General features: G+C 39.5%; 1 protein-coding gene across 1 annotated transcript in view; it reads left to right on the top strand.

Moving 5' to 3' along the window:
• The window catches only part of NEBL (nebulette), a gene marked incomplete at its 5' end in the record, with an annotated part of 104593 nt that overhangs the window by 63869 nt on the left and 25272 nt on the right, over window positions 1-15452 (top strand). Inside the window, 8 exons of the mRNA XM_082647565.1 lie at window positions 1072-1176; window positions 2805-2897; window positions 6657-6749; window positions 9621-9713; window positions 10994-11086; window positions 12391-12483; window positions 13731-13835; window positions 14808-14979. Coding sequence (XP_082503691.1) covers window positions 1072-1176; window positions 2805-2897; window positions 6657-6749; window positions 9621-9713; window positions 10994-11086; window positions 12391-12483; window positions 13731-13835; window positions 14808-14979 — 847 coding nt within the window. The remainder of the gene's footprint in view (window positions 1-1071; window positions 1177-2804; window positions 2898-6656; window positions 6750-9620; window positions 9714-10993; window positions 11087-12390; window positions 12484-13730; window positions 13836-14807; window positions 14980-15452) is intronic.

The following is a 15452-nucleotide window of genomic DNA, read 5'->3' as shown; positions in this document are numbered from 1 at the left end:
TACCTTCCCTGACTTTGGAGCCAGAGTGCCTGGGTTTAAATCCTGGTTCTGACACTTCTTAGCTAATCCCTACATTTCCCCATCTGTAAGAGTGGATAATAATAGTATCTGCTTGTGGGGTTAATTAAATGAGTTAATGTGTGTTAAGTATTTAGGACAATACCTAATACTATGTAAATGCTGGCACTAGTAGAAGGAATTGCCCAGGATGTATCAGAGCTCAGAGTACATTTTTTTTTTTTTAAGATGTTGGGGGTAGGAGTTTATTAATTAATTAATTTATTTTTGCTATGTTGGGTCTTCGTTTCTGTGCGAGGGCTTTCTCTAGTTGTGGCAAGCGGGGGCCACTCTTCATCGCGGTGCGCGGGCCTCTCACTATCGCGGCCTCTCTTGTTGCGGAGCACAGGCTCCAGACGCGCAGGCTCAGTAGTTGTGGCTCACGGGCCTAGCTGCTCCGCGGCATGTGGGATCCTCCCGGACCAGGGCATGAACCCGTGTCCCCCGCATTAGCAGGCAGATTCTCCACCACTGCGCCACCAGGGAAGCCCTCAAGAGTACATTTAGTAGAAAGAAAATTGAGATTTCAGTCTCCACTACAAAATACTAGTACCTTTCTCTTAATCAAATGTATCTTTATCTGAAGTAGGAAGCAAAGCATAAATCCAGAAGCATGAAAACAAGTAAGCAAAGAGAGTCAGGTTACTGGTAGGAGTTCTAAGGGCTACTTTGAACAGGAACTGGGACTGCTCCTGAGAGAGTAGGTTCTAGGCGTAGGAATGCTACCAAGGTCAAGCCCTCCCAGGGCGCTTGAATAGTCTGGGTTGGGAGGCATTCATTGCCTGAGTGGAGGTGAATGTGATTTCCTAGACTGTTTGCCTACTCTGTTTGCATATGCTTTTATGTTTACTATGGCATAAGCACATCAACAACTGCTTTGAATCCTAAGATATAATTTAGAGCCAGGTGGTATATAATAGAATTGGGAAAAGTAGTACCATTTTCTTTGTCTCTGTCTCTCTTGTACATGCGCACACAGAGTTTCAGATTCACATTCACTGTTTATAATTTTAGAAAAAGTATAAAGATGAGGCAGAGAAGATGCTTTCTAGCTATTCTACTGTGGCAGATACTCCTGAAATCCAGAGAATTAAGACAACTCAACAAAACATTAGTGCGGTGAGTAGTCGTTATTTCTTTTCAGTTGCCACCTTGAAATTATGTTTTGTAAGGAGGGCCTTTTTCCCTCATTGTCTGATTTTTGGCTGCATTGCTAGGATTTTCTGTCAAATGTATATCTTTCCTTCTTTAAAATAATAAGAATACCAAATGTTCTTACAACTTATAATTTATCGTGATTGTTGTAGCATTACAAATTCATATCTCCTTCTCTGGTACAAGCAACTGCTATTTTTAACTGAATTTTAAAATTTCACTCAAGAAAGAGATCTTAATCTTCCACACAGATTTTACTTTGAAGAATGAAAATAGTCATATGAAGTGATTTCCTTCCTGGTCATTGATTATTTACATTGATAATATACTTAGGGGTTTAGCAGTTTGTAACCAGTTCCTAAACTTTCATATTTTTGTTCTGAGGCATAGGAATTTTGTCAGCACCATTCATTAAGATATTGGGCTTCTATTTAAGGGATATATAAACTTGAATTCTAAAATAAAAATTGATGGTACAGCTAATATTTTAATGTAGAATGAACTCATTTAGTAGTTAGGCAAATGTGTTATTAAAAATATAAATTCTATTATTTCTGAAGATTTCTGGAATATTTTCTGCTTCTAGTAAATTGGCAAGCTCTTAACCCTCCAGGTGTGCTGCTCAGGTACCTTTAGGGTCTTCACAGGCAGGCGGTGCTGAGAAATGGAGAAATCTTGCTGGAGGAGTCGATGAGGGAGAAGGGCAGTGTGGCTCTTACCTCCTGTGATTCCACGGTCTCCCAAATTTCTAGCTTTTGCAGGGGAACATCTCTCATGTCCTGCTCTCCTGACCCCCACTGGTCCTGGTGGTTCCAGGGCCCCCCTCTCCCCACCCCGACTCACACACACTCACGGGACCCGCGGGTTAACAAATATCAAGAGAGGGAGTAGTTCTGTCCTCGTATGACTTCCTTATAATTATTCTATTCTTCTGTAGGACACTTTGTTTTTTCTTTTGCTTTGTGTTTGAAAGGGGTGGGTATTGGTAGGGATATTTCTGTAGGACACTTTGTTTTTTCTTTTGCTCTGTGTTTGAAAGGGGTGGGTATTGGTAAGGATGGGAAGGTCTAAGGAATAAGTGGAAAGATAAGGAAAATAGGCTGACTTAGTGTTGATGTTGAAGATAGAGCTAATGTTTTCTTTGAAGAGAACGAGAGCATCTTTGCTCTCATTTGGAGAATAGCAGTTGCTTAAAACTTCATGCTGGTTTTGAATTAAATGATAACTGCTTAGTGAGCTTTTTTAATATGTCCTTTGATTTTTCTCAAATACACATGTGATATGTATTTGTATTTGAGAAGGAAACTCTAGTTTGCTGATTTATATTCTCAGATCAAGCCTTGTAAGTTACCAAGCATACCCTAGAACAGGTAGTAGAGGTTTACTGTAATATTGTGGAATACAAAACCAAAGTTTTGCATTTATTCTCATAATGGATTATTTAATTGATTAACGTGACATTGGTTCTCATAAATAGAAGCTGTATTCACATTACTTTAAAATCTGAGAAATTTTCTTTTTCAAGAATCAGATCTCTAGGACTTGAATTCTAATAAGCTTATAGTTATTCTTTTCCTTCTCTTATCATAAAGGTACTTTATAAGAAAGAAGTAGGAGCTGGCACAGCAGTAAAAGATACTCCAGAGATTGAACGAGTGAAGAAAAATCAGCAGAATATTAGTTCAGTAAGTTCTCTATAGCATTTTTTTAAATATAAATTTATTTATTTATTTATTTTTGGCTGTATTGGGTCATTGTTGCTGTGCGCTGGCTTTCTCTACACTGCGGTGAGCAGGGGCTACTCTTCAATGCGGTGCACGGGCTTCTCATTGCGGTGGCTTCTCATTGCAGTGGCTTCCCTTGTTGCGGAGCATGGGTTCTAGGTGCGCAGGCTTCAGTAGTTGTGGCATGTGAGCTCAGTAGTTGTGCTTGCAGGCTCTTGAGTGCAGGCTTCAGTAGTTGTGGCGCACGGGCTTAGTTGCTCCGCGGCATGTGGGATCTTCCCGGACCAGGTCTCGAACCCGTGTCCCTTGCATTGGCAGGCAGATTCTTAACCACTGCGCCACCATGGAAGCCCCCAGTTCTCTATAGCATTAATCATCCTTTCCAAAAGCAAACATAAGCTAGATAAATGTTTTTGGTTCTTTACTAAACTGGCTGCCTTTTTTTCTTCACTTTGTTGAAGCACTATTTCATCAAATATCAAAGGTCTAACTTTCAGAAGGAAACTGTAGCCTTGTTCCCCTTGAACCTAAAGCAGTATTTCATCTTGATATATCATAGGGCATAAGAGATAGATCACTTTAATAGTACAGTAATGAAATCTAGGATTAGATTTCACCCTTTTGAACAGAATTTTAAGTGTATTAAATTTTTCAGAGAAAGGATACATTTCAATACCTTTCCACAACTTGGAGGAAAGAAATTTTACCCTGACAGAATGATTAAAGGCCCTAGAACATTCATTTGGTGGCTTAAGAGAAGGTTTCAAAGAGGCCCCGTTCGCCTTCTGCTTCTTCCAATTTCCAGCAAAGGAAAGCACACACCTTCACTATAATTTTGTAAAATAAATTACCTGCTTCCCCACCCCCAGTTCCCTTTTGAGCTTGGGGGAAGGGTAGAGGAGGTGTTTAATGTTATGGATTAAAAACTTCTTCATTCAGTGCTTGACATTTACAATGGATAATTGCTATCCTTACCAATAGGCATATTTGGTAATAGTTGTTATCCAGTCATTCCTTGGTATCCATGGGCGTTGGTTCCAGGAGCCCCACCAACCCACACTCACACACACTCATACACATTCATACCAAAATCTGCAGATGCTCAACTGCCTTACTGCTGGCCCTCCATATCCACGGTTTCACACTGCGGAAGTGAAGGGCCTACTGTATTTAGCTTCTTGCTGAGGAACTCAGTAGGGTTCTTTCCTCGCTTGCCCTTGCCTGACCTTTCTCTTCACCTTCACCCTTAGAGGCAGAGTTTTCTTGAAGTCATCCAAGTAGAACTGCCTTGATTAAACTCCTCTGTCAGGAACTCTGACGGTTACCTGGCATCTTAGAATGTGTGCACTGGCATTTGTGGAGACAGAGTAGGAGAGGCAAGGTCATGCTGTGGTAAACAGACTTCAAAATGAACTTACAAAAAATCTGCAGAATCCTAGTGCACGAAAATCCCTGTAGCATGAACGAGGCTGTGCACGAAAATCCCTGTAGCATGAATGAAGCCGCGCACGAAAATCCCTGTAGCATGAATGGAGCCGCGCACGAAAATCCCTGTAGCATGAACGAGGCTGCACACGAAAATCCCTGTAGCATGAACGAAGCCGCGCACAAAAATCCCTGTAGCATGAATGGAGCCGTGCACGAAAATCCCTGTAGCATGAATGGAGCCGCGCACGAAAATCCCTGTAGCATGAATGAAGCCGCGCACGAAAATCCCTGTAGCATGAATGGAGCCGCGCACGAAAATCCCTGTAGCATGAACGAGGCTGTGCACGAAAATCCCTGTAGCGTGAATGGAGCTGTCTCCTGAGGAAAGCATAAGGAGGAGGACCTGACGGTGAGGATTCCGATCCGCCACGGCGAGAGCCTGTGTCAGGCAACGCTAGAGTCTGGTGGAGAAATTCGTTCGGCTGAGAAATGTAAAACGGTTGTTTCCTTCACTTCCAAATGATAGTATTTGAAATGTACCCATCAGTGTACTGGTGTATATAATGTTATAAACGTTCTGTACTGTGCAGTTCTATTGCCTACAGTGAAATGACTGGTTGGAGTCGTATGAAAAACAGAAATGTTCATCTTTAATCATGTTTAGCTTCTCACCCGAGGAAAATCACAGAAAGTAGTACAGTCTATCATTTCGTCTCCCAGCATCCCACTGCCCCTTCTAGCAAACAATAGTAGTTCTGTATCTCTATGAGGTTGGGCCCTAAACTCCTGCTTAGTATTCAAATGGAAAGTTGCCCTTTCAAGATTAGCTAGATCTGTCGAACCAAGGTAGGACTCTTTCACATTTAAAGATCTCGACATTTTCCACCTCCAGAGTAAAAGTCTTTGGGCTATTAGCTTTGTCTGTTAAGAACTACTTTTGAATCTTAGTTAGAGCTAGTCTGTCTCAATGTACTCTCCATTTAACTGTTCTGGATCTGGCCTAATATTGACGTTGTTACTCATATCTCACATTAAATGTACAGATGCTAAGATATAGATGATCGCAAAGATATTTAGGTATCGTTTCTTTATGACTGTCAGTGTGGATTTCAGCTTTAATCATTTTAAACATTACCAAATGATTTCTAAAAGATGTTTTATGTAGATTTAAGTCTTGGCTAAATGTCAACATATGTCTCTTAAGTCTAGCCCATGTTTCCGTACATATATGTGTGTGTCCTTTTTCTCGAATCCAATCTTCCATGAATTTTACACATATTAAAATACCACCTGATATGATAGCATCACTAATCATTTCGTAAATTTAAAGAGCTTGTCCCAGGCATAACTGTGTGTTGGCATTATCATTTGTCTGGTTGATCTTCCTCTAAATAGACTTGAACGAGGAACTTTTGATTGAAGCAAATGCCGGGATATAGGCGGGCTTTATTACATAACATGATTGTGTGGGTAGAAGACACTTCCTGACTTTCTGCCACTGGCCCATCTATAGCGATCAGCACTCAGTGGCCTCTGTTTGTAGTGCATTTCCCTCCACCTTCCCCTTTCTCTTCTTTCATTTTTTTCTTATTCTGGATCATTTGGGTACTCTCGGTCAGATACACAGTGCTTCCAAGACTTTGTAGCTAACTCAGTTTGACTTTTGCCTTTAAATACATGGTGAATTTCAATCAACATGTTAATAAATAGAAACTGCTTTTCAAATAGAAAATAATAAGTTATTGTATTAAGATAATTTCCAAGGTTTTTGGTGCATCTGCCTGATGATAAAATTTATTTTCACAAGCAATATATGCTTATTTTAATTAAAAAACCTCTTCAGGGCTTCCCTGGTGGCGTAGTGGTTGAGAGTCCGCCTGCCGATGCAGGGGACACGGGTTCGTGCCCCGGTCTGGGAAGATCCCACATGCCGCGGAGCGGCTGGGCCCGTGAGCCATGGCCGCTGGGCCTGCACGTCCGGAGCCTGTGCCCCGCAACGGGAGAGTCCACAACAGTGAGAGGCCCGCGTACCGCAAAAAAACAAAACAAAAAAAACAAACAAAAAAAACCCTCTTCAGTGATGGATAGGTGAATGGATATGGGTTTCTTTGTACTTCAGGATAAAGGAATCCTGAAAGCACCAGATGAAATAAAAATTTGTGTTCCCACTGAAGGAAAATTAATATTGGAATTAAAAATTCAACTATGCAGTAGTTACAAATGAAGAATTCTTCACTATTTTTTAAGCCTTGTGTTGAATAAAACTTACATTTTAAAAAATAAATCATGCAGGTAAAATACAAGGAAGAGATGAACCATGGAACAGCCATTTCTGATCCACCAGAGCTCAAGAGAGTTAAAGAAAACCAGAAGAACATCAGCAATGTGTGATCATATTCCTTTAAGTATTGTTTTCTGTGCGCATGACACTTGTCCGGGTGAAGTACCACTACGATGAATACCATTGTAGGAGGGCCAGTTCCTGAAAGGTGGAGATAAGATTTCACACATATTTATGTTGGGGTAGCATTACACCAAGCATGTGTGTTTGCTTATTAAAGAACATGATATCGAATGCCTACTCTGTTCTTGTTCTTGGGGGCATTCAGAGATGAGGTTAAGGTCTTAGGGGCTGTGTGTATTCTCAGGGTCTCTAGGAGAAGCAGCTGTGGCAGTAAATAAAGATGGTGCATTAAGTGCTGTAACAATAATTAATATTTACTGAGTGTTTACTACGCTTTTTGAGTTCTTTACATGCAATATCTCATTTAATATTAAGTAATAATACTGTTTTCAAAGTGCTGCGGAAATGCAGAGAAGGAAGGTTATGTCAGTGAGAGAGGAAAACCCTTGGAGAAAGAGTAACATTTGAGTTAGAACTTGAGGAATTGATAAAAGTTTGGGGTGGATTTCGTGAGAAAGGGCCCTCCTGGCAGGGCAAGCTGAATGTGTTCAGGATCCAAGATCTGTTCAAAGAGGGGAAGGTTTAGTGTGATGGGTACTCGGGGTGGAAGATGGCAGGAGAAAGGTGGTGGAGAGAGAAATCATAATTCAGGCCATGAGGAGGCTGTTGGCAGTGCCAGTGCCCTGACATGGTGATTCAGATGCACACGGTGGCTGCTGCCGCTCTGGCCTTGACTTAGGGATTAAATTGTTTTAATGTGTCCTTTTTTAAAAAATTATTTTATATTGGAGTATAGTTGATTTACAATGTTGTGTTAGTTTCTGCTCTACAGCAAAGTGAATCAGTTATACATATGCATATATGCATATGTATATATGCATATCTATGTATAGATATGTATATACATATATGCATATCTATATATGCATGTATAGATATGCATGCATATGTATAGATATGCATATCTAAAAAGATTCTTTTTTAGATTCTGTTCCCATATAGGTCATTACAGAGTATTGAGTAGAGTTCCCTGTGCTATACAGTAGGTTCTTATTAGGTATCTATTCTATATACAGTAGTGTGTATATGTCAATCCCAATCTCCCGATTTATCCCTCCCCCCCATTTCCCCTTTGGTAACCGTAAGTTTGTTTTCTACATCTGTGACTCTATTTCTGTTTTGTAAATAGGTTCATTTGTACCATTTTTTTAGATTCCACATATAAGCGATATCATATGATATTTGTCTTTCTCTGTCTGACTTACTTTACTCAGTAAGGCCTAGAGATTGTCATAATGTGTCCTTTTTTCTAAAAGAAGGGTTACCAATTTTCAATTTATCATAGAAACATAATGCTCCCTTAAAATAACTATTTGAAAATAATAATGAGTTAATTTAATAAGAAAATACTATAAATCACAGCACAGGTGATATCTGGCATGTCTTATGGGAAGTGGTGTGTACATGGTGGAAGTTTGGATAACACTGGAGTAGTGGAGAAGAATGTGGGCCCTGGACTGTTGGTTTGATCCCAGCTTCAGGCCCTACCTGCTGTATAACCTTCATAAGCTACCAACCCCTCTCCAAGCCTCAGTTTCCGCATCTATAAAACAGAGACTAGAATATTAAGTGAGATATTGCCTGTAAAGACTCAGCATGTTTGTGCGTGGATGAATGCAATACATAAAGAGTCTGCATATCAAATTTATGTCCCCAAACTTATACCCACTAGAAATTGGCTACAACAGTTTCTCAACATCAGTAATGCTGTTCAACAATTTTTTCTCCTCTGAACTCAGCCCAGAGTAATCTTTCTTTGTATCCTGCCATCAATAGAGATTACACTGGACCTTTCCTCACTTCAGGCAGTTATCCGACACAGAATCTGCCTAAACTCTCAAACTGCATACCACGGCACAGAGAAAGAAATCACACTGGCAGGGACCTGACCCTTTCTCATTTATTTTCCAGGCTTATCAAATATCTGTTCACTTGCACATGCACTGCTGAGGGTGTACATCTCAAGTCCATTTTATCTGCAGGCCCTGTAGGCCTTGTGATGTCTTACAAAAAAAAAAAATTCTCTAACACTAAATTTAAACTCCAAAAAATCATTAAGACTGTCCCCGTGGAGTTCCTTATAATGGGATTTTTTAACCTCTAGTTTTCCTTTTACCTGTCAAAAATTCATTTGATGGACATGTCATTCTATCTGTCTGTGTTGGATCCTCATTTATTTCCTGGGGTGTTGTGGAATTGTCAAGAAAGCTGACCACAAACGTTGGGTCTGATCCCCCAGCTAAGAAAGCGCACCTCTATGCAGTCAGTCAGAAATATCTCCGTAATGCTAGCCAGAGCATGGGCTTCTAATGTTGGAACTTGGTAGAGGAAGAAACTTTGAGGTTCAGGGTTTCTTTACATAGTGACAGCCACTCAGTGAGGTGCAGGCATAGGACTGGCATAACCCTCGATTCTAATGATAAGAGTGCAGAATTTTAATTTTTAAATATAAAACGGTCATTTGGCAATGGTGCTTTAGTGCTGTAAGCTCACAGAAGGGATCATTTTTCATTGCCGATAAGATCAAACTCAGAGAGGCCACCACTAAATTATGCGGTTTGCAGAATAACAACCCAAGGTAGAATTCAAAACATTTGGGCAAGAAAAAGCTTAGATCTGGGATCACTGTGATGACGAAGTCTTTTAGCAAAGCATATTTCTCTCTAAAATCCTAATGAAGATTTTAGCTAATGAATGCTCTGTCACTGTGTAACGTTTCTTTTAGTCAGTTGCAGTGTGCTAGCTCACACTTGCTTCCCATAATCCCACACTGTTTTGCGCTTGTCTCTCAGCTCCGGTACAAAGAGCAATGTTACACAGCAACTCCAGTGAGCACGACGCCAGAGATAGAGAGAGTGAGGAAAAACCAGGAGCAGCTGAGCACGGCAAGTTGTTTCTGTTTCTTCTTATATTTTACCGAACAGTATATATTTGTATTCTTTACAACGCCTTCTGAAAAGCATTAGACCCTCTACATCTTGGCCGCTTCTTCTCCACAGTCACATATTGAGGGGCTGGGACAGTAGACCTCTCGTGTGAGTCCAGAAAATTGGGGACTGTCTTGCTGTCCTTCAGTCCTGCTTGTTTATTCAAGAAATCTTCATTAGGCAACGTGCCAGGCATTATCCTGGTCACTGGTACACAAAGATGGATAAGACCTCATAGTTGGTAAATCTCTAAAACTACACGCAGATTTAAAGAATAGTATCGTGGGTCTGTTGTCAATCTGAGAAAACAGATTGTCTATTGGCATAAGGCAAAAGAAGACCTGGCTTGACTGGGGTTCTAAGACATAATGTCAGGGCAGGGAACCTTATAAATAAAACAGAAAACATTATCCAGTCAGTCAGCAATCTATTGCTAATAAAGGAATGGTAGTTAGCAATCATGAGGTTCCTCTAATGTGGACCCTGTGCTAAATGCTTTATATAAATCCATGAGGTTGGCACGATTTGCTCTCCTGGTTTGTAGGTGTGCGAAACTAAGGCTTGAGGAGTTAGAGAACACGCTGGGAACCCACGGTTTGTGACAGCAGGGCTGGGATTTGAACCCAGGCCTCCCTGAATTCAGAAATCTCTTTCAGATGTGTCCCCCAATAGTTATTTTTCCCATTCTTTCACCCTTTTATGGAACTTTTACCATTATAAACAGTAACCTTCTCCTAAAACGGGTAATTTTGAGAGACTTTAAAATTTAAGAGTGAGTTCAGGCTGATGACTGCTTCATCCTTACAAGATCCCTGATGATGGTAGGAGTGAGGAATCTGCAGCTCCTTTTGAAGGTGGAGGCTCCAGGGTCAGAATGGGAGTAGAGCCAGCTTCCCAGGCTGCCGTGGCTACTTCACTATAGTTCTCTTGTGATGATTTCATTACAGTGTTTTCCCCTTATATTTCCATTACATTTAGTTGTGGCATTTGCAATTAGTTTTGGTATTGAACAGCAATATATTTATTTAAAAAAATCATTTTTAAGAAGCACAACAACACTTCGTGCTTGCTAAGTTAGAAGAATCAGAATCCAGGTGCATTTGAACTGAAAGGTTGACACGTGTCTACTGTGGAAAAACATGTTTAAAAATTAGGGTTAATCTTGAGGCTCATCCTCTGTTGCTATTTGGGTGGAGACCATGCTACTGTTTGTTAAAAGTCTTATTTCTCCTCCATAGGTAAAATACAGAGGAGAGATTAAACAGGCAACGGCAATTTCTGATCCACCAGAGCTGAAGAGGGTTAAAGAAAACCAGAAGAACCTCAGCAATGTGTGATCTTAGTAACTTTTTTCTCACAAGAGCAAACATATTGTCAACATGTCAGTGAAGGGGTCGTGTTTACAAAGTTTTCATGACCTGGAGTTGATACTCTGCTCTCAATTGACTGCCAATTTATTGGAAAGGTTTCAAGGTCTTAGGTATTGTGGGTCCAGCCAGGCATTCCCTGCTAGAGTTCCCAGGGACTACAGTGTGATTTTTGTTTGCAGGTTACTGTGCATCCCTCCTTTCTGGTCTTCCTTCATGCTTGTGGTTTCTGTGGTGCCCCAAAGGCTTACAGTGGCAGCTTCGGGCATCTTGGCCCTACAAATACGCTTTCCCAGTCCCTTTCCTACATATATATACATATTCTCGTTCTGTAGCCTTTCCGGCCCTGACTCCCACTCCCAGCTGTTGTCACTTTATTTTTGGATGATGCTGGGGGAAAATTATAAAGTGTGCCTGGCTGAATAGGTCACATGGGACAGGTCCATTCGGGGGGCACTTGTTGAGGGGCTGTCAGTGTTTACTCAGACACCAACTCCTGTCCTGCTCTGACTCCTTTCTGTTATGTAATCTGTGGATGCAGGTCACTGAGAGAATCCTTTTTTGCAGTCATTAATATATAAATTGGGTTCTTTGGAAGAGGAAATTTGGAGATCTATTAGATTCAAAGAAATATTTTATTCTTCAAGCCTTTAAAGTCCTTTTGACCAGATTACAAAGGAAAGGCAGTTTCCTGTTTGGCACTTTCCCTGACAACTATATTTTGGAGAAGTAGATGCTCACTTTTTCCCAATATATTCAGAGTCACAGTTGATGTAACTCTGTTACTCTCAAAAGAGAACATGATTCTGGAGAAGGAGGGATGGAGCAGTGGGAAGAATGCTGGCCTCATGGATGACTCTGGTTACTACTTAGGCATCCTGGCAGAAGTTCTGCCACAGTTAATTACTAAAGCCATAACAGTATAGCAGCATTCTATATAGGTAAGAGTACCTTAAAGTAATATCCACGAAGACATTTCATATCATACTCCTTTGTGTTAAAATGCTTATTACAGCTTTACCGAAGGTATGCCCATATAATGAGTACATTAATAGTGATTTCATTCACAATGATTCACTGCTATGGGATGAATTAAAATAGAATGATTTAAGATGCAAGCATTTTAAATATGACTAAACCTCTGATAGCATCCTTTTTTTTTTTCATAGCTTCCTTTCCTTGGCTAGCTCTTTAAAATAAGTACAATGAGACTCTTATTTAGGTGAATTGATTCACAGTGCTCTGCTTTTTGTTTTCTGAAATGACAGGTTTATTATAAAGGTCAGCCTGGAAGAGCTACGGCTTTAAGTATAACTCCTGAAATGGAAAGAGTAAAGAAGAATCAAGAAAATATTAGTTCGGCAAGTTGTTTTATTCACTTGGGGCTGTCGCAAAGGACATGTCCTTTATATTCTTTACTTGCAAACCTGTTTCCTCCTTGTGAAAATAAAATCGATTTCCAAGAAACCTTTGTAATATATGCAATAAGTCCATGTATTATTTCAGATGACTTCCAAAAGCTGCCACTGTCTAACTTTATATTATCCTGCAACTCTTTGTTGATATTTCCAGATGTGACCAACACTTACATTTAAAGTCTTGTTTTAAACTGTATTATGTTCATTTAAACAATGATTCATGTTATTTTAGCCAGTGTCTTTGAAAGTAGTAAAGTCTTTGGTGTGTAAGTTAAACAATTGTTATTTTACAGATGTATTCCATTGAATGTGGATTGTTAAATCCTCTCTGCAAAACAAAATAAGAAATGACTCATTACTCCAAAGTAAGGATTTAGAGGGGAAAAAAATCTTTAAATATATTTAACACAGAATTCAGTTACTCATTAAACACCCTTGGTGCACATCGGTGTCTTATTCGGGGAGTGTGCTTTCTCTTAGGAAATACCAGGGCTTCCGTTCTGAATGCACATATGCCCTCGGGTCTGCAATAATTGGTATCCTAATCTTATACATAATCAGCTTCGCAAATAGCAGCGTGCTGATGGTCAGATGTCAAAAAGAGCTTTATGCCTAGGAATCAGCATTTAGGCTTTACAGTGCACAGCTCTCTAGTGGTATTTCTGTCCAGAGATGCTGATTGTATTCAACATAAACTGCCTTGAAGTGGGGGCTGCTTAGAGGGAACCTAAATTTGTTACTTATTGATTCTTGTCGTCTGCAGTGGGCAAATAAAAGGAAATAGAGGGATGTTCCGTATGCATTCTTTCAGTGTTATGGTGGGAAATGGGGAAATAGAGAAATGGAAAAATAAATTTCGGTTCCATTTAGCTTTGGATTTTCCCTGTTTAAGTGTGATAACCACTTTTACTGACACATTGTTAGTGGATGTTGGGCACTCACACATTTGTTTTCAGTTGGTAGAGAGATTTAGGTCATCTTGGCTGCAGCCTTTAAAGGAGACCATCTCGAGAGTAAAATTTTAGATTGTTATTCTAGAACGAAATGTAATTCACCAAACAAGTTACCTGGGAAGTAATTCACGATACGTTGTATATGTTTCACTCACTTGGGAAGCTTAAAAAAGTTATGTAATTTTTTTCAATTATAAATGTCTGATTTTTAAGTATGTTCTACTATTTACTTTGCAGGTAAAATATACCCAGGACCAGAGACAGATGAAAGGTAGACCAAGTCTGATTTTAGATACACCTGGTCTCAGACATGTCAAAGAAGCTCAAAATCATATTTCAATGGTAGGGTCCAACCAGGTCCTCCATCTGTGACTAAAACATACTAAGGAATGGTGCCACCCAATGCACTGATGGCGTTGTTCACCATTAATCTGGATAACTAACAAAGCATGGAAAGGCCGATGGGCCCGTCCTCTGGGGGGGAGCTTTCTAATCACACTGAAATGTAATGAAAATATTTAGTCTAATAAAATAATTTTTCTCAGTGACTTTTTGGGTGTGTTTTTTATTTCTAACGTGACTACTGTAAATGTACTTTATGAAAGATATTTGGTTGGACTTCTCTTCAGTTCATTTTAAGGTTGAGTTTGGTGTGTTTAAATGTTTAAGGAATATAAAAATATGTATTTTTTAAGAACAGTTTCATGAGATGTATTTTATATACCATAAAGTTCACTCATTTAAAGTATACAATTCAGTGGTTTCTAGTATAATTTACAGAGTTGAACAACCATCACCTTAATCCAATTTCAGAACATGAAAAACATGTTTTGAAATATATATATGTTTTTGTAATTATATACAAAAATATATATATATAATAATTGGTAACTCTCAATCTAATTTTAAATAATATGGTTTTCTTGAATAATTGTGTAGAAATACCTTATCATTTTATTGCATACTAAAGTTTAAGAGATAGGATATTAATTTATACCTAAGTGAGTTCGTTTTAGGAAGTAACCAGGATTTTAAAAATATATCTTTTTAACACTTCTTACTGATATACAGGTTTGTATATTAAAAGAGCTGCTAACCGTAATGATGAAAAACATTGTGAAAATGTCAGCTTGATTTCTGATGCTAGGAAACTGAAGTTTCAGACATTATTTTTGGAATAATTGGAAAAGATACATCTATGTAGAAAATAGGTGCAGCTGGTACAGTGACAACCGTCGTTATATCAAAATTTTGTGAGTTGTGTAACAATCAGGAAATTTCAGTTTGAGTTAATATGGTTTTTCCCTTTTTCAGGTGAAATATCATGAAGATTTTGAGAAGACAAAGGGAAGGGGCTTTACTCCTGTTGTGGATGACCCCGTGACAGAGCGAGTGAGGAAGAACACCCAGGTCGTCAGCGATGCTGCCTATAAAGGTGTCCATCCTCACATCGTGGAGATGGACAGGAGACCTGGAATCATCGTTGGTAAGCTGACGGGCCTGCTTGGCAAGTCTGCACAGTCAAAAAGATCGTGCTTGCCCTGGCTTTAAAATTCGCTTCCTTATTCATCGGACTCCTCCTCAAATGCTTGAGGTGGTGCCCAGGTGAAAGTGGACCACAGGTAATATTGTTTGACACCATGTTGGATGGGATTCATGGCCTTTGCCAGGTATCATTGCAAATCCATTCTGTTGTTGGACGTCCTCTGTCTTTAATAACCTTCTGGTCTTAAGAGTGTTCCTACTTGTTATGCAAAGAAGCCCAGATATCAGACATGGGTGATAATGAAGGATGAGCAATTTTTTTGTTTCCCTTTAGCTTATGTACTGTATAATTGTACTGCAGACATTGTCTGCATGGGTGACATAACAGAAGTAATCCCATTTACGTCCTTTTACCGCAAATAGACATGCCAGAGAGATTCTGATGATTTCCGCAATATGAATAGCTTATATATT

Source organism: Grampus griseus, assembly GCF_964374135.1.
Source record: "Grampus griseus genome assembly, chromosome: 2".
Classification (NCBI taxonomy): domain Eukaryota; kingdom Metazoa; phylum Chordata; class Mammalia; order Artiodactyla; family Delphinidae; genus Grampus; species Grampus griseus.
The sequence above is the reverse complement of the archived record's forward strand: the minus strand, read 5'-3'. Positions and strand labels throughout refer to the sequence as shown.